Raw genomic sequence first — 25,076 nt, 5'->3', positions numbered from 1 at the left:
GCTCGTACACAAGCTGAGTTTGAAGAGGCTTGGGAAGACTTAATGAAAGCATACGTAGCATTGAGAGATAAAAAGTGGGCACAAGATCTATACAAGGACAAGGAAAAATGGGCGGAGGCTTTTATGGTGGGACAATTTTATGCAGGTAAGTATATTAAGAACTTTATGTAATAACACATATATTTTACGATCATTACATATTATAATTTAATATTGCTTATTATGTTTAAATAGTGTTTGATCATTACATATTTCACCAAAATAACACTTTAGTTATATGTATATTTACTAATACGTCAATAAATATTAATTGTTGTATTGAATGTAATCTACAGTACGATAATTTCTCATTACATAAAGATTGTCAAATTAATATTTGCGTATGAAATCGTTAGTAAACCCAAGTGTATTCTTAAATCTTTATATCTACATATATGTGATTTTGTTGATTACAATATTGGTTAATAACATTTGTTCCCAGGCATGAGAAGTACTCAAAGATGTGAGTCCATGAATAGTACATTGAAAACGGTCATAACTTCAAAAATAATGTTGTACCGTTTTGTGGAGTTGTATGACCAAGTCCTTGAGCATATACGATTTGAAGAAGATAAAGATGATTACATCTCTACACATACATTTCCTGTAATTACTGGGGTGTTACCTGAGATAAAGACACAAGCAGCACGAACCTACACATGGAACATGTACAAATTGTTTTTGAAGGAACTAAATTTTGAATCAGGACACATTATGACCAAGACTAAGGAAGAAAAAGGACATCGTGATGGGGCTTCAACCACTTTTTGGTTAAACGACTGTGTGAACAAAGATTGCAATTACGTTGTCTGTTACAACAAGAAACTACAACAAATGGTTTGTTGTTGTATGAAGTACAACTCCATTGGGTTACCATGTCGACATATGTTTGCTGTAATGAAGTTCACTGGAATGGTTGAGATACCATCTGGCTGTATTCTTCGTAGGTGGACAATCAGAGACAAGGTTCATGTGAAGAACACATTCAAGGATCATGATTTTCAGAAGAGAAATGACCATGCATCAGCAAATGGACGGTATGCATTCCTAACGGGATTAAGTGCACAGCTTTGTAGAATGGTTTCTTCATCGTATGATCGATCAACTTGGGTGAGAGACAAGTTAGCAAAAATGCTCTTGGAAATAGAAAATGAGAAAATAAATCCCAAGGATAAGGACATCATAAAAGATCAAAAGGTTAAGAAAGGAAAAAGTAGGGGTAGACCCAAAAAAAGTGAAGTCAAAACTACTGGGAATGAAAATATCGACCAGGGGGTTCCTTTTATTGGTCATGATGTTCATGATATCACTCACGTGGTTCGTAATGTTGCAGCAACATCTGAAACAAACCCGTCACCTGTCAAAAGTGGTGGTTTCGTAGAGCTATTGAAAAACTTCCTGCCAAGGACATACAATACTGGTGATTAGGGGTGTTAAAAAAAACCCGACCCGCTTGTCCCATCCCGATGACCCGACGACCCGCAAAATACCCGGCGGGTAATTAGAGTTTTTTATCCAATTTTCTGGGCCGGGTACCCGACCTGCTAAAAATCTCGGGTCACGGGTCGGGACATGGGCCGCTTGTTAACTCAAACGGGTACCCGACTACCCGCTAGTACCTGAAACTTTAAAAAAAATTCTGAAATATTATGGGCTTCTGTACAACTATTCCATAGTTTAGGCCCTAAATGTAAGGGTTTCAATTTTAGCTCTTCAGTTAAATACTCCTTCATGCTTGCCGCAGCCACTCTCACTTCAGACACTTTTTATTTTCTTTTTTCTTGTTTTGAGATATCTTAAATCCATCTTCATCCTCATAATTTTCTCTTTCCTCCTTGTCTCATGCTTATTCTATGATTATGAGACAAATTTTGAAACAAAATAAATGAAGTAACCTTCTTGATAAGCAAAAAGACTCATCCAAGTAGGCCATATCCATCGATTTACAATCATTATTTAGACGAGCTCCCAAGGTTGCTGCTAAGCTGATTTGCAAACTCCAAGTCATCATCTTTCCTTTGTATACCATTTATATTATACTTGTCAAATTCTTTCAAGCATCTTTTGTTTAAACTTCTATTGCTCAAGTATTTTATACCAATGGAAATTATAATTGCTTTTGTATTTAAATTGTTTATGTTGTGGAAAATTACTCTATGTATTTGGACTTGGTATAGCTTCAATCGATGTTTGGGAAATAGGTTAATATTAAAAAATAACTCAGTGAAGTTTTTTGATTTGTTTTTTTAGGTTTTAAATTCGGGTACCCTAAGACCCGACCCGAAAAAACGGGTACCCGATAACCGGGTACCCGAGTTATTCGGGTCGGGACATGGGCCGACTTTTTAACTACCCGAGAAACCGGGTACCCGGATTTGAACACCCCTACTGGTGATGCAGCAATCGCGACCGATAGTTATGAAGTTAGTGCATTTGAGAAGTTTCCCACCATATTTGATTGGGACCCAAATACGGATTTTTAGATGCCATAGTTTGTTTTTATTTTGAAATAAGACTGTTTAAAGGTTTTTGAACAGGTTGATGAGGTTTTTATTTTTATCCAGTGACAAAGGGTATTGACCTTTACAGTTATATGTGATTGCTTATTTGAGTTTATTTTATTTGGTACTTTAAGAATCGCATTATTTTTTGCCACGTTTATAGTTATACTGTTTGAATACCTTATATAGCACTTTTGGCATTGACATTTAAATTTTTTTTCCGAGGAAGATTATAATCTTAAATTAAATACTCACTTAATTTTTGAAATACAAATATAGAAGAATCTTATTTGTGGAGTGTTTATTCATATTGAATACCAATTGGCAATAACATTAACATTTATATGTTATTACCGAATCATCTTTGTTTCATATTTATTCCGTAAAGCAGTACTTGTTCAACGGTGTTTTGTAAATTGTTTGGCAATGACTGATACATCTATTTATGATTACCTATTTTTTCACTAAAAGTTTATACATATATCTTTATTGAAGTTTAAAAAGTATAGGTTTATTAAAAAAAGTACTATATGAAAAGATTTTTTTTTAAAAAAAAGTATTATATGGAGTATTTATATCTTATTACCTTAAGTGTTTCAAGAAAAAATATCTTATTACTTTAAGATCTGTATTTCATGGAGTATTTACTCAATCACGCCAACCTTTTTTTTCTATTGTTTAGTAATGACTGATATCTGTATTTTGGATTACCTTTTTTTTCAATGAAAGTTTTCCAATTTTCTTTTTCCCAATTTATAGAAAAGTGCATGTTCAGTTTAAATTAAGTATTATATGAAAATATGTAGGAAAAGAAAATGGTATTATATGAAATTGAATACTTACTTAATATTTGATACGGAGTATAAAAATATTGAAGATTCTTTATATGTTGTGAATTTTTCCAAAAAATTAGTAAAATAACAACAAGGTATTTACAGAAAAAAAAGGAAAACAAAAATAAAAATTTGAAGTAACCAAATACAAAAAAGTGTTCCGGATTTTTCGTGTTTGCAGTTACCAAACATTAAAAAAATAATTAAAAAAAAATTCAAACAAAATTTACAACCGTCAATTTCAAAGATTTAACTTTTTTGTGAAATGGCCTTTTATTCATATTCCTAAAAAAGTCGGTTACTATTTGTTTCGGGGTTTTCTGATGTCCTGCGGGAGAGTTACAATTCCGAGACTGGAACCGAACGCCTGTACCTGCAAAATAACGGAGACTCCTGAGAGCTCCGCCTCCAACGGTCAAGTTAGAACCTGATTAAGGAGTAATTAATACGGAAATTAAAGTAGTAAGATCTCTCTAGGTGAGAGTGTTTAATGTTGGTAATCTGCGTCGTTAGCGAGATTAGCCGGTTATTAGTGTTCCGTAATGTTTCTGTTCTTCTCTTGATTTCTTGATCTCTCTAATTAATGAGGATTAATTGAGTATTTATAGCCTTGAGAAGCGTGCCACTCTCTAGGTTTAGGGTAAACCTAGGGCTGACCGGGCCTCTAGACAGGATTGGGCCTTGTTGGCCGGTTTTCCCATTTGGCATGGGTGGACACGTGGCGTGTCTCAATTGGTCCGTAGAGGACGTATCTGTGATTGACACGTGGCAGGATCCTATTGGCCTTCGTGAAGGACACGTGGCGGAACCTGGTTGGTCCACTTGTCAGACGGTGATTGGTGGATAAAAATCCCCTAATCACTATTCACTCCATATTTATCTCTCTCCATTAATGTCTTTCTCTCTCTAAATTTCCCTCTAGAAATACACATCAAATTAGAGGGCTAAACACGGTGAAGCAGAACGATTGTGACGGCAACGACAACGACATCGACAACGGCAAGAGTAACTAAGTCACATTGTAAGTCCCATATACTAATTTTACTTTAATTTTTGTATAAAGTTTAAGTAAATTTGTGTTATGTGTATCTTTTTTTTGTTTATTTTGTTTATAAATTTTTTTTATATAATCTATATAAGTTAGAATTATTTACCATGCACTTATTTTGTTTATGTGTAGATAAAATTTAATTTCCGTCATATTTAATTGTGTTGCAATTTGTTCGTTTTTTGGTTCAATTGGGATTTATTTTGTTCAGTTTTATTTATTTTTTTTAAATTTGTTTTATTTATGTTTTTTTTTATCTGAGATAATGACCAAAATTTCGGGTTAGTGATTCAGTTGGGATTGGATATGCCTTTTGTTGTCTTCGTTTTTTATTTACAAATTATTTGAGGAAAATGTATCTTCAATTTTGAAATAATGTTACTTCAAAACTATAAAGTGTAAATGTGTACTTCAAAAGTAATATGGGTTGTATGTGCGTTTGTAGAAATTTTAATTTACATGCAATTGGTTTGTTTAGAAAAATTGATTTTTGTAAGTGTGATATGGTAGTGAAATGTGTTTCTTCACTCTGTTTGTTTAGAAAAAGTGGAATAGTTTATTTGTATGATAATTGAAAATGATTTTTGTCTTTGTAACTTTGGTAAAGGAAAACATGTCTACAAGGAAAAAGAAGTCAGTACCTACTACTGCATCTGCACCAGCAGAAAAAACATTGAGGGCATTCCCTACAAGAGGTTCCTTAATAGCGACGGTATAAATTCATATGCTTTTGGTTTCATGTTGTTATTTTTCCATAATGTTCAGTAATTTAAAAGTTAAAAGTGTTAAAATTATCTTTATGTAGGGACCTTGGAACTCATTGTGTAAACTTGAAGAATTTGTGTCATTAGTTAGAGGTTTTCCAAGAGAGAAAAAGGATAAAGTAGAAGCTATGGGGTTTGGGTTTCTGTTACACTACAACACTAAGACAACAAGAAAGACTATGTGCAGGTGGGTTGTAGACCACTTTGATCCGTCTACAAAGACATTAGGGGTTTATGGGGATAAAATACAGATAACAAACACCCATGTTGAGTACCTCTTGGGATTTAAGGATCATGGCTTTGATATTGACAATGTGGAGTTAGCTAATGAGAATGAAGTTGATGAACAACTTTTGAGGTTTATAGGACTGAAAGTGCAAGGCATGTCATCGGAACTAAGGAAAGTTGCGCATGACGATCCAAATTTTGAGCGTATGTTTGTTATTTTTGTCATGAATGCCCTTATATGCCCAAGCATGGAGAAAAAGGCAAAGAAGGGATGACTTCATCTGGTTTTTGATGTTGATGGTATACGACATTGGAATTTTGCAAAGTTTCTGCTAGATAATTTGGTTATAGCTATAACAGATTTCAAATCCAAAGACAAACCTGAACATTTGGGAGGCTGTTCCTTGTTCTTGATGGTAAGATACTTCTTACAACTCTAAAAAATTAAATTTGTTCTGTTTTACATCTAATGTCTACTTAGGTTATACCAATTAATAAGGTTAATGATTACAATACAATTTAGATTAAATGTCCTGTATTTTATATGTTAGGTGCTGACAAATGATATGTCTAGTGATTACCAAAAATATATTTTCCTGTAAATTACACTTTCTCTGTATAAATGTATTGACATATTATATCTTTAGGGATTACCTATTCCTGTTTGAAAAATTATATATGTACACACTGATGTTGTATCTGTTGTTTCCAAATTAAATATAGTTTTAAGGTAATCTTTTTTATGATTTAGGTAATGACAGATGCTACATTGTTTTGATTACTAGTAACACATTGTTTGTAATTCTTAGTCTATCATGGAACTCCCATATGCATGTTTACCAAAGTGGATATAGATGTAATGTCCTGTATTCAACGTATTAGGTAATGACACTTGATGAATTTGTCGATTACCTGTTTTGAAATTTTACTCTATCATGTACTGCACTGTATAAAATGTTTGTTGTGTACACACTTATGTTCGTTGTAGTTGATGATTACCAAAGTGAATATAGATGTAATGTCCTGTATTCAATGTATTAGGTAATGACAGTTGATGAAGTTGTCGATTACCTGGTATGAAATTCTACTCTATCATGTACTGCACTGTATAAAATGTTTGTTGTGTACACACTTATGTTGTAGTTGATGATTACCAAAGGGAATATAGATGTAATGTCCTGTATTCAATGTATTAGGTAATGACAGTTGATGAAGTTGTTGATTACCTGTTTTGAAATTCTACTCTATCATGTACTGCACTGTATAAAATGTTTGTTGTGTACACACTTATGTTGTAGTTGATGATTACCAAAGGGAATATAGATGTAATGTCCTGTATTCAACGAATTAGGTAATGACACTTGATGAAGTTGTCGATTACCTATTTTGAAATTCTACTCTATCATGTACTCTATGATATCATGTATTTACATAATATGTTTGGGGATTACCTATGTACTGCATTTGAAAATAATGTCTTGTCTAAACCCCTAATCAAAGTGTGATTGTTATTTGTGTTAAAGGCAATATTTTGTGAGTTTTCCCCTAGAGATGGACTGTATAGTATTTGGAAGTATGATTTACCTCGGATTAGGGACTGGAGTGATTCGAACTTAAAGAAGTTGCATGATTTAATCAGCGGTTTGAAGGATGGCTACCAGACAAGTAAAGTAAGTGCTAATATGTTTGTTTATAATATGTTTGTTTATAATCTGTTTGTTTGTACATTAATTTTTGTGTGCAATGCAGTTAATGGGGGTGACTGACAAGGAAAAAGCACAAATTGTTGGAAAGGCTCCACCACCGGTTGAAGAGATGATCGAGACGGGGTTTCACTTAATTCAGGATAAGATTCATAGATGGGGTTCAGCCACGAATGAAATGTGGAGGTTGTTGGGGAATTATCTAGCAGATTTGAACGCGACAAGAAGCGAAGAAACTGTTGATGAATCGAAGTTGAGAAAGAAAGGTAGGGGGAAAGAAAAAATTGAAGAGGTTGAAAGTTCAAGTGACTATGAAGATGAGCATGATACCGGTGCGGAAGGATTTGCAGATGATGATGAGAGTGAGGAAGAAAAAAAATCCAATAAAAAGGCAAGGGGAAGCAGGCCGTAGATGAGGCAGTCGATGAAGAGAGTGAGGAAGAAGACAAAACAAAAAAAAGAGGCAAGGGGAAGAAGGCCATTGTTGATGAAGAAAGTGATGAAGACGAGGTTAAAGAGGAGGCTGAAAAAAAGAAGACAGTGTCGAAAGGAAGGAAGAAGAAAAATGTGAAGGAAGTTCAAGAAAAAGTCCTCGAAACAAGAGGGAAGGTGAGAAAGAGAACACTGTTTGAAGACAGTGTAGAGGTTAGAGTTGAGGAAGAACAAACAAAAAAAAATCAAAGAGTGTGAAGGAGAAAAAGACTGGGAAGAATAATGACAAGGAGGTACAAGTGGATCTCCCTCCGGTTGTACTGATGGAAAAGGGGGGTGAAGGGGATGAAACAAAACTGCTAAGCGTTGAATATATCATTTCCCGAGTAACATCATCAATTGAAGATCCGAAAAAGGATGTTGCCATCGAGTTAGAGCCATTAACTGACAAAGCACAAGAAGATGTGTTTGAAAAGGAGATTGAGAGCCTCGAGGTTGACAAAGCTGAGGAAAAAGCGAAGGACAAAGCACTCGAGAAAGAGGAAGAGCTGGTGGCTGGTGGAGAAGATGGTGGCGCCAATGGCAGTGCAGCCGAGAAAGGGCACGACATTATGGAAGGTGGAGTTTCATCGATGGTTAAGCAACCAGAAGAAGTTCCACCTGAAGTTGCAAATGAGCCTACTGGCCTTGAGAAGACAAGCAACAATGAAGAGGAAAAAAGTGTGGTGGAAGGTGATGCTGAGGTTGCTGATCAGTGAAGATGGTGAAGTTTGGATTTATCAGTTTGGCAGTAAGGATATTACATATTATCTTTTGGCTGTTGTGTATTGTGTGGACAACTTTATTTTCTTTTTATTTTTTTCAATTTTTTTTAATGTCTTCTTTAGTATAAAATGGACAAGGTATGGTTTATAACTTTAAGTAATTCTATATGTTATTTATGTATGCTTAAAGGTGTAAAATGCTCTAACTTCGTTTTAAAAACTTCGTTTTGCAAAACATCTTATGTTCATAATAGAAAATGCAATATCCAAAAGTGCTTATAATTGCAACTGGACATCATCTATTTACAATTTATACATCTGTCTTTGAACTTGTAATTTTTGTTTTTAGAAAGGATATACTATTGTATATTTTTGACAATGCAATGCCTAAAATTAAAGTAGGATAATTCCAATACACAAACTTAGAATTTTTTCCTTTACGTTTGTCACTGTATAGATATTTTTATTAAATATAAATTTGTTTTTAATTTAGAAAAAGTCATATATTCATAACCTAAAATGTATTATGTATTGCTTATAATTGGATCAGGACATTACCTATTAATTATATAACCTTTTTGCATAAAAGGTAGTTTTTGTTTTTAAGAAAAGGATATTTTATTCTGTATTTTCAATAACACAATGCCTTAAATAAAAAGTAGGTCAATTCCAACAAACTAACATTGAATTTTATATTTAACGAAAGTTACTATAATTTAGAAGAAGAAACTTTATTATGAATTGCGCATAATGGAAACAGGATATTACCTAATTACAATGTATACCTTCTGTTGTGGACTTGAATTTTTATTCTTAAATATAAAGTTGGACGTATTCAATAAGCGAACATTGAATTTTTTTTCCTCTACCTTTAATACTATATTGGTATTCTGTTGAATCTAAAATTGTTTTTAAATTATAAAGTTAAGTTTTATAATAGTAATTATCTTATGTATTGCCTGTCACTTTAACAGGACATAACCTATTAAAAATTTATTCCTGACGCTTTAAACTTGTATTTTTTTAATTGATAATTTAATCGTATATTTTATTTAATGTAATGCTTATAATTAAAGAAAAAAAATTTCCAATGCACGAACAGTTAAAAAAGTCATTATTCATTATATAAAATAAAAATGTATTGTCAAATATGTGACACCCTAGAAATTCCTTTCCTTTAAATACTCATTCTACTCTTTTAAAAATACGATTTAGGAATAACTAAGACATTACCGCCACCGTGAAGACGGATAAGACAATTATCAAAGATACACATCGGAAGACTCAAAATTAAAAACCGATTAAACAAGTCAACCCAAAGTCAACCAAACGAAAATAAAGTTTAAAACCAAACGAACAAGTCAAATAAAATCAAACTACAACTTGGAACCATTAAAGGCCCTTATTCAAAAACCGTTCCCAAATCAAACTTTTATGTTAGTCCACACATAATATATCATAAATAAATAAAGCATAAAACACATTGTAATCTAATAAAAACTGATTGGATTCACTCTTCACTCATGCCCCATCATGATCATGCTTCAATACCTGAAAAGTTTATCTCTACTTGTTTCCACTACTCTCCATTAAAAATGGGTCATCATAGGGCCAAGATAAAGACATGACCAAAAACAAAAACATACACACAATCAGCAAAGCTGAGTACATAAGCGTAAGATAGCCACACTAACATGCTTTCACCTATCAACACACACTTATTTACCTCATTGCACCTGTTCACAAACACACCAATCAACACAAAAAAATGACTAGACCCTAATTAATTCATTTTGCATTGATTACGCATCGAACGGGTTTCCACCTATTAACCTCCCCCAAATAAATTTGAGGTTAACTAGCACGGGAGCTAACCGTGCCAGCGACAAAACCACACAAAGGTGGCGGAATTCCTGCGCATAATAATAAATAATAAAAAGGGAATATACAACGTCCTGTACTCTATTGGAAGTTATGGTTAAATATAAAACCCCATAACTCCCCCCATTGTTCATACTCAAGGTATATACGTTCCAAGAGTTTTGGTGCGTAATCTCTTTCACTTTACGTTATTTACATATTATTAGACTTGGTGATGACTCTCAAAGCATAATAAGCCAATCAACAATAATTATTCAATCAACACACATACCAATTTAAATTCTTGAATAATTAGTGACAACATATTATATATTGTTGAATCCTTTTTAATTCTACCTCAGTGTCAAAGACACCTTAAACGCATAAAGCGCCAAAATTCTATCCCTCGGTGTTAAAAACACCTTAAGTGCACAAAGGCACCAACATACAATTTATTCCTTGTGTACATAGACACTTATATAGCTCCTTCCTCATGATTTAAGCATCAATAAAAATTATTTGAACCATAATAAAATTCCTTTTTAATATTCCAATCATAATTAAACATGTAGTTTAATTAATCATGCCTTCTAACATGCCATAAATAAAATTGTGGTTCAAACGCAACATGCCCAAAATATAATCTTCCAATCTAAAACCATCACAAATAATTCATGCTTCACAATTCAATCACAAACACCATAAATTCACAATTCCATACATACACCTTAGCATGATTCTACTTGTAATCAATTACAAACAAACCTAGCATGATTCTACATCACCAAAATATGCTAAGTACGCGTACGTACCTCAATTAAGCTCTTAAAATAGCCTAGTACTCTACAACAAAACCCGAATCAAGTCTCCTACATAAAGGGACAATAATACTACATTAAATACCCTTGTATACACAATTTCCAGCAACTTAAATTCACTTTAGACTGCTTAAAATAATCTGAAAATTATAGTAAAACCCTTAATTAAACTTCTCTTTAATGGGTAATTAAACTCTTTTTATAAAATCACAATTATACTACTTTATACAAAATTCCAGCATTAATACTTTGTTAAAAACTCCTTAAAAACTCAGTAAAATCATATCTTTATACTTGGTTAATAATCGAAATAAATGGGTATTCAAAACCCCCAAATTAATTAGTGAAAGAACCCTAAAAAAGTCATCTTTAACATTTTAAAATCCAAACCATATAAAGTATGAAATATGAGTAATAAAATTAAACCAATAATCTAAAATTTTAGATTATAATCATCAAAATATAGAATTTGATACTAATTAAACAAGTTTCAATAATAAAAATCCAAACCAATACTAATATGTATAATTATACAAATTAATGAAATTAAACCAAAAGAGGAGAGATGAGAAAGGGATGATGATGATGACGGTGGCAAGGGTGGTGGACGGCCAGCAGCCGACAACTGGTGGGTGGCTGGGCGGCGCCGACTACGGCGGGTGGAAGCAGCCGTGAATGAAAGGGGAAAAAAAGAAAAAGGAAAAGGAGGAATAGAGGAAGGGGGAAGGTTGTGGCTGACCATGGTCGCCGGCAGGTGGCTGAACGGCCGACCGGTTGTTCCCGGCGGTGGCAGCCGTGAGGTACTTCCATTCATAACCCACTAAAACTCCATGTTAATGGAAAGCTACGGGAAGGAAGGAAAAGAAAAATAAAGAAAAGAAAGGAAGGAAAAGAAAAAGGAAAAATTAAGAAAGAAAAGTAGTGCCTTTGACCATTTGACCTTTTTAGGTGGTTAAATTTTGGGGATTCAAGAGCTATTTATAACGTAGGGTAAATTATTGACATTTGGGCTTATATGAGATAATACAAGGGGGAGATAATTGGCCCAATAAATGAAAGAATGTTTGGACTTGTTGTAGACATAACTTGTAACTATAGAATAGGTATTGATCAATTCAAAACTCATTTTAATTAAATCACGTACTTAAAATAATTTGACTCAAAAGATATATATATATATACATAAATAAATAAGTGAATACAATATAAAATATATTAAAAATATGGGGTATTACAGTCTACCCCCCTTAAAAGAAGTTTCGTCCTCGAATCTTAAGTACGAAAACAAGAAAAAGCTCGCTTGAAAAACGAATACGTGCTTGTAAAATCTGAAAATTTCCTTAATATTTTTAGTTGCTGTACTTTTGTGATACTTACTTTCTACCTCATCTATTCATTCACACACAAACTAGTGCCAGCTTACACAAACTAGTGTGTAAGGTAACAACTTTACTAACAAACTTACACAAAATAATGTGTAAACTATTAGACTATCTAACAAACTCACACTACTATAAGTGTAAGATTCAACTTTGGTAATAAACTTACACATCCTTGTGTGTAATACAAACAAACTAAATAACAAAATCAGTGTAAAACTGACCGAAAAAAAACACTTAAATGTCAAAATTAAGGGAAAAGCGCGCAATTCTATCGCACTCTACCCCCCTTAAAGAAAACGAGTTACGCCCCCGTAATTCCACTTAATTCAACTTTAGAGTTATGTTATTCTCTTTCTCGTTCCATCCTTGGTAAAATCATAATACTTCTCTATATTCATTCCTTGTTGCAAGTACCAAAAGTCTCATCGATTCCGTACTCATTATACAAAAAATAATTGATACCATCTATACTATCTTTTACAAATCCTCTAATAAAAGTATGAAGCACTTTGCTATTTAAAACCTTGATTTTGTCAAGCTTTCTCTTGATTAAATTGGTTACCCTCAATAGTTTCCTTTGTAATTCATACCTTTAGTCAATGTTTTTTTTTTTTTTTTTTTTTTTTTTTTTTTCACAATGACTCATGAAAAATGTCTTATACCTTACCAAGGTCCAATAATATGCCAAGTTATTCGCCACTTTACCAATTCTATGCAACTTCATATATTTCTATATTCCTTGGCTCATTCTCTTTATTCTTTCCATACTTTTAACTTTGTTTCATGGGTTACACTTTCAATAACACTTGTCTTTTGTCCCCTGTTTAATTTGCACCACTTAAATCCGTTCATGGATACTTTTCTTGCTTCTCCATAACTTTACTCGTTTGAAGTTCTAAGATGATCTTCTCACTAATGTTCCCCGACATAGTGAACTTTCATGGTTCTTTCTATACTAACCTCGAAATAATGCCATGCCAAAGCAGGCTTGCATGGTTATCTTTCATTTGTTTTCTCTCCAATGCTTCATGCTCTCTAATGATTTCCAACGTCAAATATTCCTTTTGTTTGTCCATTATTATTTGGTGGTTGTAGTAATCGTCCTCAGTGTATCACCAAAGTTCTCCTGTATGCCTCCTAGGATCTTGAAAGAAACTAGGAATCTCAATCTAAAATGATATCCTTAGGAACTCCATGTAATCTCACAACAAATTTGGTGTAAGCCTTTGCAAGTTGCTCCTTTCTCCAAGTCTCCTTCATCAGTTTTACTCATTGTGGACTTAGACAATCTATCCACCACAATTCAAATGAAACAATCACTCTTAATCATCAATACACCTTTATCGAATCCTTTTACAACTTGTCCATTCCTGGGTGTATTTCACCTTCCTTCCATTTTATTTCACTTCAACTTCTTACTCTTAAATGTATATTTAAGCTTATTTCCATGACCAATAAAATAGCACATCCTCCTACGAATTCGACCCAAATTCACATTCTCTTCTTGATTTTCCTGCATTTGCTCGAATATCGTTGGTCTCAAACTCTAGTTATCCTAACATTTTTCTTTACTTTCTTTTCCAACACTTTTGAGGGGGTTAATTTCCTTCTTTCCTATTTACTTTGTATAAATCCACCACATTACCTCCCCTTTCAGTAAGATTGAATGCCTCACCCATATTCCTTTATCAACTTCAATCATTTCTTTGCTACATATTTAAATCCTTGTGTGTGAGAGTCTATTTCAACTTTAAACTTCATTCAAATAATCATGTTTCCATACAAAATTTATTTCACATTTATATTCCCCATAAACTTTCTATTACTCTCCATTAATACATTCACATGTCTATTATCCTTGAAAATCCCTCATAGACCTTTTTTACCCCCATTATCCAACTTAAAGACCTCAAATGACAACTAATTTATTGTGCATAATTCACCGCTTCTATTCCTGTTACATCAGCAATTACCTCTATACTTTATCACAAGGTCTCCCAAGATGGTCCTTTCTTAATCATAACTCACTCTTAGGAAAAACCATGTGTGCATTTGCTTCTATCTCTGTATTGATAACTTTATCACAAGTGTTCACATTGTCCTTTCCTTCCCATTCTTAGAATTTACCAAAATATCTTCGATAAAACACTCTATTCCTTTAGGTCCATATAAAACATAGGTGCTCCGTTAATCCAAAAGGAAAAATAAATGAAACTCAAACCGACCAAATTTTGTCATAAATGCCAATATTCGAAATGTCCTCTTTCGAAGGTTCTTACTTAATATAGTTCTTATCCTCAAGTATAACCTCAATATTATATTTATTCCTTTCATTTGATCAAACAAATTGTCTCTTTTAATCAAAAGATAAATTATCCTTCATTGTTACCTTGATCAATCTTCCTAAACCACTTTACAAATACAATTTTTCATCCCTTCACTTAACAAATTCATGCGCTCCCCAAGGCGATGTAACATTCTTTCAATGACTTACCACAGTATTCTTTAACTCCTTTAAACAATGCAACATTTATCCTTTCTTCACACACAAAGACGTCCTTATATTATTTCCAAAGTTTCCTCAACTCTTATATTTCTTTGCTTACATTACTCTTGCTTACAAATTTCATCTAATCAACCCGTAATTTTTCTTCTAGCATCCCTTGAATAAATCTCATTACTCATAAATAATCTCAACTTCAATTACTTTATAACCAATCCTTACTTAAATCATATCAACACATTCCAATCAAATTCATAAATCTTGTCATAAACTCTTCTCCTTTATGACATTTTCATATTTATAGTTTAATAATTTCAATACCTTTAAGTATATTATTTCTTCATGGTTTTAACTTTCTTAACCTCCAAGAATTACATAAGCCACCTTCCTGGTTCTTCTTATTCCTAAAATATCTTTTTAAAACTCCTTTAGCCATCTTGTTGATCTTTCACCCACCTTCTTTCTGGTTTTGATCCCTTATCCTCATCCTTAGTCTCCCTTTTTTTTTCAGCGAATATATGAATTGTTCACTCTTTATATAATTCAGTCAAACTCCTAAAAACATTATATGTTGAAAATTATCATTGGAACTCATATAAAGATCACCATCCTTTAACTCGTTCCATGGGCTTCTAAGCAATACTACTCCCTTGAAAACTTCAAGATCTTAACAACTTGGAGTGCTACTCCAAAGCAAGCAATCTTTTCGAGTTCGGTAAAACTTATTTCGAGTTTGCTATTTCAAATGTCCCTCAAATAAGATTGGGTGTATTCACAACTTGTTCGTTCCCATTGACATGGTAAAATCAACTCCTTCCATTACTTATCATACAAACTTTCATTCCCTCTCAAATTCTCAAGACACATTTTGCCTTTAAACAGCTTGCATAGCTCTTTAACTCAACCCTCAAAACTTTGGGAATTGATCTTCCTTTGGTGTTTAGATGGTTTTCACTCTTTAACACTACTTAGTTACACCTTCATCCATTACAGGATTATTGGTGGTTATATCATCCTTGGCAATCTATCAAGTTTGCCTTACTACCTTGTTCAAATCATTTCCATGACTGGAATTGTTTCTTATCACCATACTTTCTGGATGATAAGACTGGATGCTATATAGGTTGGGTTAAAGCACCTAGCTTTCTCTTGTTCTAATCAAAACATTAACCAATAAACTCAATCAAGGAACAATTATTATTTAATTCGAATTAAGGTTTGAGGTAACATATTTTTGTCCTCATTTCCAATAATTCAAATGCATAAAATTATGATTGATAAACAACCATAGTTCATATAATTGAACAAGCAATCAAAAATATAAATATCCCCATGACTGCTACCCAAAAAGGAGAGAAAGAAATTAGTAGCTCTTGAAAAACAATAGAAATCATAAGGTTGTTGAACAACTCTAAAAGAGTAGGTGAATAAGTTCAAGAACTCTCTTTAAAATGATAGCTTTGCTATGACTCCTTAACGTAAGATAATTATCTTCATATCCCAAGGTTAATGAGTAAATACTCATAACTTTTAGATGATATGCGTCAATATTCTCAAGGTTGAACTTGTGACAATGTTCTCAAGGTTCGACAAAACAAAAGTCCTCAATATTCCAACAAAATCATGATTTCTCAAGACTCCCATCATATATTAATATATATATATATATATATATATATATATATATATATATATATATATATATATATATATATATATATATATACTCAATTCTCCATCCCAAACTAAATAACTTTAATCATATGAAATGATAAGGCACTAAGCTTACAATGTCAAACTCCAATTGCTTCGGATTGAGTATCCCTCAGCTCATATAATAACTTCCATCATCACTCATCTCTAATCAATTCCTATGCTCACCTTTCTTAGGCTCTTGTTCAATTCGATTCATACTCAACCTCGTGTTCAAAGACAAAACATATTTCTCAAATGGGTATAGAATCACATTTTCTCCCAATTACAAGCTCTTTAATCAATAGTATTAATCTCTTAATTCTCATACCTTTGTGTCTCGATACACAAGTGCACAAAACTCAAATACTCATTCTAATAACTAGACAAGATATCTTAACAACATGCTATCCCAAAACACAGTACTCACACCCATGTGATGATGTGTATCCCAAGTTATATTCCAAAATACCTCTCTGATAAGAAAATTGAAGCAAACAATCCTAAAATAAGCAATTGAGCTCTCAAAATCCTTACATTCCTCAAAATTCTCATCATGGAAACTCACAAGGTATGGGTTTAGGGATCCTATAAGAAAACGGGCTTGACTACCAAAAGAGAACCCTTCCCATAACAATATAATACAGTTCTTGCAGAAGATTAAGTACGGTGTTTAATCATACAATTTTAATCGCTCACAGATAATATTTCACATATTGCATGCTTTCATCAATAAACATTTAGTCATACAATATGCTTGAACACCTCATATAAAGATATGCACATAGGGAAGAAATTAAATTCTAGCCTATATGCCCTTTCTTCTTCTACCCAAGCTCACCAACATGCTAATAAAAGGTTTTAACACATATGTCTTACCTCAATCCCTGCTTTCCTGCAAAAAGCACAAACTAAAAATATTTTTGACTCCTCTTTTTAAAATAAAATTTGAAAATAAGCTTCGAAAAAGGGCCAAAATATTCGGCCATCACAAAAAATTCGAGCATACCATAAAAATTTCGGATGTCCAGACTAAAAATTTTGGACCTCATAAAAAAAATAAAAATATATTTTGGTCCTCTTAAAATCAAAATAAAATAAAATAACCCGCTTTTAAAATTACTTTATTAAATAAGCACTTGGCCAAGTTTTAAAATAAAACACTGTAAAACACGTTTTTGGCTTTAGTGGTAATAAAAATATTAACCAAAGCTCCCAGATACCACTTTGTAACACCCTAGAAATTCCTTTCCTTTAAATACTCATTCTACTCTTTTAAAAATACGATTTAGGAATAACTAAGACATTACCGCCACCGTGAAAACGACTAAGGCAATTATCAAAGATACACAGCGGAAGACTCAAAATTAAAAACCGATTAAACAAGTCAACCCAAAGTCAACCAAACGAAAATAAAGTTTAAAACCAAACGAACAAGTCAAATAAAATCAAACTACAACTTGGAACCATTAGAGGCCCTTATTCAAAAACCGTTCCCAAATCAAACTTTTATGTTAGTCCACACATAATATATCATAAATAAATAAAGCATAAAACACATTGTAATCTAATGAAAACTAAAAGGATTCACTCTTCACTCATGCCCCATCATGATCATGCTTCAATACCTGAAAAGTTTATCTCTACTTGTTTCCACTACTCTCCATTAAAAATGGGTCATCATAGGGCCAAGATAAAGACATGGCCAAAAACACAAACATACACACAATCAGCAAAGCTGAGTACATAAGCGTAAGATAGCCACACTAACATGCATTCACCTATCAACACACACTTATTTACCTCATTGCACCTGTTCACAAACACACCAATCAACAAAAAAAAATGACTAGACTCTAATTAATTCATTTTGCATTGATTACGCATCGAACGGGTTTCCACCTATTAACCTCCCCCAAATAAATTTGAGGTTAACTGGCACGGGAGCTAACCGTGCCAGCGACAAAACCACACAAAGGTGGCAGAATTCCTGCGCATAATAATAAATAATAAAAAGGGAATATACAACGTCCTGTACTCTATTGGAAGTTATGGTTAAATATAAAACCCCATAACTCCCCCCATTGTTCATACTCAAGGTATATACGTTCCAAGAGTTTTGGTGCGTAATCTCTTTCACTTTACGTTATTTACATATTATTAAACTTGGTGATGACTCTCAAAGCATAATAAGTCAATCAACAATAATTATTCAATCAACACACATACCAATTTAAATTCTTGAATAATTAGTGGGCACATATTATTTATTGTTGAATCCTTTTTAATTCTACCTCAGTGTCAAAGACACCTTAAACGCATAAAGCGCCAAAATTCTATCCCTCGGTGTTAAAAACACCTTAAGTGCACAAAGGCACCAACATACAATTTATTCCTTGTGTACATAGACACTTATATAGCTCCTTCCTCATGATTTAAGCATCAATAAAAATTATTTGAACCATAATAAAATTCCTTTTTAATATTCCAAACATAATTAAACATGTAGTTTAATTAATCATGCCTTCTAACATGCCATAAATAAAATTGTGGTTCAAACGCAACATGCCCAAAATATAATCTTCCAATCTAAAACCATCACAAATAATTCATGCTTCACAATTCAATCACAAACACCATAAATTCACAATTCCATACATACACCTTAGCATGATTCTACTTGTAATCAATTACAAACAAACCTAGCATGATTCTACATCACCAAAATATGCTAAGTACGCGTACGTACCTCAATTAAGCTCTTAAAATAGCCTAGTACTCTACAACAAAACCCGAATCAAGTCTCCTACATAAAGGGACAATAATACTACATTAAATACCCTTGTATACACAATTTCCAGCAACTTAAATTCACTTTAGACTGCTTAAAATAATCTGAAAATTATAGTAAAACCCTTAATTAAACTTCTCTTTAATGGGTAATTAAACTCTTTTTATAAAATCACAATTATACTACTTTATACAAAATTCCAGCATTAATACTTTGTTAAAAACTCCTTAAAAACTCAGTAAAATCATATCTTTATACTTGGTTAATAATCGAAATAAATGGGTATTCAAAACCCCCAAATTAATTAGTGAAAGAACCCTTAAAAAAGTCATCTTTAACATTTTAAAATCCAAACCATATAAAGTATGAAATATGAGTAATAAAATCAAACCAATAATCTAAAATTTTAGATTATAATCATCAAAATATAGAATTTGATACTAATTAAACAAGTTTCAATAATAAAAATCCAAACCAATACTAATATGTATAAGTATACAAATTAATGAAATTAAACCAAAAGAGGAGAGATGAGAAAGGGATGATGATGATGACGGTGGCAAGGGCGGTGGACGGCCAGCAGCCGACAGCTGGTGGGTGGCTGGGCGGCGCCGACTACGGCGGGTGGAAGCAGCCGTGAATGAAAGGGGAAAAAAAGAAAAAGGAAAAGGAAAAGGAGGAATAGAGGAAGGGGGAAGGTCGTGGCTGACCATGGTCGCCGGCAGGTGGCCGAACGGCCGACCGGTTGTTCCCGGCGGTGGCAGCCGTGAGGTACTTCCATTCATAACCCATTAAAACTCCATGTTAATGGAAAGCTACGGGAAGGAAGGAAAAGAAAAATAAAGAAAAGAAAGGAAGGAAAAGAAAAAGGAAAAATTAAGAAAGAAAAGTAGTGCCTTTGACCATTTGACCTTTTAAGGTGGTTAAATTTTGGGAATTCAAGAGCTATTTATAATGTAGGGTAAATTATTGACATTTGGGCTTATATGAGATAATACAAGGGGGAGATAATTGGCCCAATAAATGAAAGAATGTTTGGACTTGTTGTAGACATAAGTTGTAACTATAGAATAGGTATTGATCAATTCAAAACTCATTTTAATTAAATCCCGTACTTAAAATAATTTGACTCAAAAGATATATATATATATAAATAAATAAATAAATAAATAAATAAGTGAATACAATATAAAATATATTAAAAATACGGGGTATTACAAAATATTTAAACAGGACAATACCTGTTACATGCATAAAATATAATTTTAATAGATTATCAGTGCTCTAATAAAATTATTGAATAACTTGTCAAAGTAGAAGTTACAATATGAATACGAGTACAGACTTGCATAAATTAATCTAAGACTGAACAGTGTCAGCTATAGCTTGCATATTCTGACAAAAGTATGACCAATCAACCTCTCGATGTTACTTTCAATATTGTGTCCGCTAAGAAGAAGCTTTGCCATGTACTTTAATCGTTCAACACACATGTCAGTAGTCTGGTCAAGTACACACAAAAAAAAAAAAAAAAAAAAACATAGCAAGGGAGTTATAAAATTTGCGATAATAGTAAATGTTATATTTAACAAGTAGTAAAATTTCGTCCATACCGTGTAGGTAATGTCCTTCATGGCCCTGATATCACCACACTCGATATATTTCAAGACATACATTCCACAATCATGACTGAATACCAAAAAGTAGTTAAATTAGCTAAAGATTAGAATAATCAAAACATTCGGGTAAATGGAAAGATGTTAGATATACCCATTTGGTTGTTTCTGATTATCTATAACTTCAAATACAATACTTTTTGAGTTTTTGAAAAATCGACCCAAGGGATTTCTCCGCATTGTAATGGAAGCAAAGTTAATCTAATCACAAATTCAGAAAGACGTTCGATTTCAGAATAGGTATCTGGTATCTTCTGTTAGTGGTAGTTACCACATTCAAAGTCAGATAGTTACCATATCCATAGCAAGACGGTTTCGTTCCACAGTCATCTTTAGCGAATCAACAATGTATATCTTTGTGATAGAGACATGATATACTAATAGGAACCAATGATTCGCAAGAGATTCTCTAAACGGGTATGAATATCTGATGACCAAACACATTTGGAACAATCAGATCATCAAAGCCATTAAAATTTTAGGTTGGACAAAACTTAGATTGAATAACTCAAATATCTCTAACCTGTTCAACCTTGTTGAGATCCACAAGCTTTAAAAAAGCTTCATAAATTTTGGAACAGTAACTGAGAATGGATGGAGTTATGTAATGTTCGCATCGTGGATCTGACTTCAGTACTAAAGTCTACAAGCAGCATACATAAACCGAAATCATATCAACAATGCAAAATAAACACCATGTACTGGAAATATCCTACATAAAGGTTAGCCATTACCTGAAATGATGCTGGAAAAATGAGCATAGTTTTGTCATTTAACCCCAATAGCATATCATACAGATAGACATTTATGAGCTGCAATTGAAAATAAATAAATGTCATGTTCCCAAAAACAAACTTAATTAGGAATTTGTAACATTAGTATACCTGATTACTTAACCACATATCTGGATACAAACACCAAGATTCACCCACAGACAACCTGATAAATGTTTTATCTTTTGTACAATAGAATTAATCAGATTCTTTCGCTTTCTCAACCTGTATACATATTTGTTTCTCCAAAGGTGATAGCTGTGATACATAATTAAGATATAATGGTTGTTGCAAACACTCTTCCTGTAACTGAAACAAACCCCCATTATCATCACCACTATGTACTTCAATCACAGTTCTTTGTCCCTGAGGATGCAAAGGACTTCAGAACACACATAACTATATATACATTGGTTATAGGTAATCATCCATTAGCTTTTATGTCTTTGCCAAATAACAATATCAAATTAACAACATATCACCTCTTCAGTGATTGCTTCTGATGTGCATTTCTTAAGCCTCCTTGATTTTAATGATTTGGCCTACAGATGTTATTGTTAAACGTTGTAACTCGCACCAGAACATTGATCAAATAAGTAAGGTTTTGGTAATTTCCTTACCATTTCAGAGATAGTTTGGTTTTCATTCTCGGCCGATCGTGTTACTGCTTTTGAATGAACAGGTTGCTATAGTAAATGGTTTAAAAAGGGCTATGATATTAGTAACAACTGATTGTGTAATAACATAAAAAATTATACGTGAATACCTTTTGCAAAGTATTAATAAATAAGGTTTTTAGCAAATATTCGAATTAATATTGATGGAAATTACCTTTGCACCTTTTGCTTTTGCATTACTTTTCTTCTCCTTTTTTGGCTTTGATGATGATGACGATACCTGTGACAGTAAATGGGGAGCAAAAGTTTATACACAGTAATATTTGAAGTTTATATATGTAATAACGAACATTATATTGCAAGATAACCAATTATTTACCTTTTCCAAAATAACAGTGCTATCTATAATTTGACTCAATTGTCTTTGCTTGGCCTCCTAAGCGGCCTCTTCTCTGAGTTTGATTCTGATTCAACGTTATCAGTCGTTGTTATTGCTTTTGACTTTGGAGTTTTCACTTTAATGGCAGGGCTTTTCACTTTCTCTGTTTTTTTTTGTCCTTCATTATTTCTTTATCCTCAATAAGGTCCTTGAGTGTTTCCAGACCTGGGGGAAATTGTGGCTCAGTGAAGAGGATATTTCTAATGTCGAAGGAATCAACATCGAATCCTGCAAAGTGTTTTTCTTCGACCTCAACTAATTCGCCGGTGCCATTCACATCTAGCTTCCGTTTAGTGGTGGAGACACGCGAGCTAACCATCATTTCACCATCAGGGCTTAAGAAAGGAGAATAAGAACGATTTCGATATGGAGTTTTACCGACGGTATCGCCTTCTTTTTCACTCTTACAATAAGTTGATTCTGGAACCTTTGATATACTCTGTGATATAGTAGCAACTTCGGCTACGAGTTTATCCAATTTTAACTCAATTTTTGACAATTTGGAGTGAATATCTTTCTCCATTGCTCTACTTTTCTACAATGAAAAAGAATAGATCATGAGTGATTTAAAGATGGGGTTTTACCATTATATATGAATTAAATTGTTTACAACATAAACCCTATATCCAATTTTGATTCATTAATAGAGGATTGCATATTTATAACAAAATTGTATAGTTTGTTCAAAAAATTACAACATAAAACCTATATAGATGAAATTAATATTCTAAATTACTACATTCAAAACATAAAAACTTTTAAACACATTCATAAATGAAAAATTGTTCAAAAAATTCAAATCAATTTAGAAAATACTTACTTCTGCTTTCTTAACCATGATTTGAGTTCCAAAGGTAATTTTAATTTTGCAAGTTCTGAAACAAATTCGATTGAATAGTGTGCCAGAATGATTCAGCAAAAAAAAACCTAATGATAATGTTTAAAAAGATTCTTAAAATTTGAAAGATAATTTTTTCAAAATTCAAAAGATAATATTTTAGGAAAGGATATTGATGAGATCCCTACACATTATAGGTATTTCCTAATATTTGACTAAAATTTCTTTAGTTAAAACATATTGAGATCGTAATCTGTTATTCGAATATTTATGTAAGATTCATTTAGATAATTTGGCTAGGTTCAGTGTAAAATACGTACCATTTAAATGACATTCAATCCTATTCATTAGTAATGTCCAATGTTACGTATGGTCATAACCCATTTATTTTAGAGATGTTTCATACAGGTAATGTCCAATATCTATTTGTGTTAGTTACGTATACACAAACAAAAGTTAGATTAGCATAAGCGTATTTTTGGATCAAACAGGTTTAAAAAAAAAATGTTATTGGTTTCTTCTTAGAAGTTCATGTCGAACCCAGATTCTTGAAAAACGTAAAAACTATTGAATTCGATTGCATCAAATCGGATATTTCACATCAATGGAAGGATTTTATACAGTAAAAACTAATTATTCAAGTATTTTTCACCAATACCGTTGCCGATAAAACTCGGAATTCTAATAACTTGTAATATCGAATATGATGTTTGGATCAGGCCCTATTTTTGATGATAATCGATGAGAAAGTAACCCTGTGGTTCAAAGATTATTAAGAAGAGGTTAAATTCATCCATAGGAAATGAATACGACTGAAGAACACGAAGAACAATGAAGAACACGAAGAACATATTTTTTGATTTTTTATTTTTTAATTAAATTTAATTTTCGGATTTAATTAAAGCTGATTTTTGAAAAATAATTTCTGAAATATAAAATAGAATTTCGAAAAAGGAAAAAGTATTTTTCAGAAAATAAAAAAAAAATAAAAATAGAAAAATAAGAAAAGGTAAGTTTGACCAACAATTTAATGAAAGAGATGTTAACCAATAAAATTCAAGCATAACTATGGTCATATTTGAAGATGACCACTGTAGAATTCCCCCTAATTGATATGGCCAGAGAAGACTAAGATTAAACCCGAGTAAGCCATGGAAGAAACTGGAGAATCACCATCACACGAAACTAACTCGAATGCGATAGACAATGAGACGACTCTCACTCAGCAAAATATGTAAGTAGATGAGGCTTCTGTAAATGGAGAAGCAGACCTTACTCTCTGCTAGTCACTTAGCTATGGTGGGAGAGAAGGTTTCGTATATAGAAAGACTCGATTACGTGTACATTTTCTCACTCTAATCTTACTCAAACTTGA

At 32.6% G+C, this 25,076-nt stretch overlaps 1 protein-coding gene and 2 long non-coding RNA genes across 3 annotated transcripts in view; 1 reads left to right on the top strand and 2 right to left on the bottom strand.

The window, feature by feature from the left end:
* The window catches only part of LOC110734071 (protein FAR-RED IMPAIRED RESPONSE 1-like), a 2,067-nt gene extending 600 nt beyond the window's left edge, over positions 1-1,467 (top strand). Inside the window, exons 1-2 of the mRNA XM_021914133.1 lie at positions 1-145; positions 482-1,467. The exon at positions 1-145 is cut by the window's left edge and continues 600 nt beyond it. Coding sequence (XP_021769825.1) covers positions 1-145; positions 482-1,467 — 1,131 coding nt within the window. The remainder of the gene's footprint in view (positions 146-481) is intronic.
* An 8,125-nt stretch (positions 1,468-9,592) lies between these two features.
* LOC110733988 lies at positions 9,593-12,051 on the bottom strand. The gene is made up of 2 exons (XR_002513731.1): positions 10,985-12,051; positions 9,593-9,891 (listed from the first exon to the last, which is right to left on the bottom strand). It is a non-coding gene; the product is annotated as an uncharacterized LOC110733988 (long non-coding RNA).
* A 5,873-nt stretch (positions 12,052-17,924) lies between these two features.
* LOC110733987 lies at positions 17,925-19,661 on the bottom strand. Its single transcript, XR_002513730.1, has 2 exons — positions 19,317-19,661; positions 17,925-18,223 (listed from the first exon to the last, which is right to left on the bottom strand). It is a non-coding gene; the product is annotated as an uncharacterized LOC110733987 (long non-coding RNA).
* Positions 19,662-25,076: the final 5,415 nt, after the last annotated feature.

This window comes from Chenopodium quinoa, unplaced genomic scaffold (genome assembly GCF_001683475.1).
Source record: "Chenopodium quinoa cultivar QQ74 unplaced genomic scaffold, ASM168347v1, whole genome shotgun sequence".
Classification (NCBI taxonomy): Eukaryota; Viridiplantae; Streptophyta; class Magnoliopsida; order Caryophyllales; family Amaranthaceae; genus Chenopodium; species Chenopodium quinoa.
This window is presented reverse-complemented; position numbering and strand designations above follow the sequence as displayed.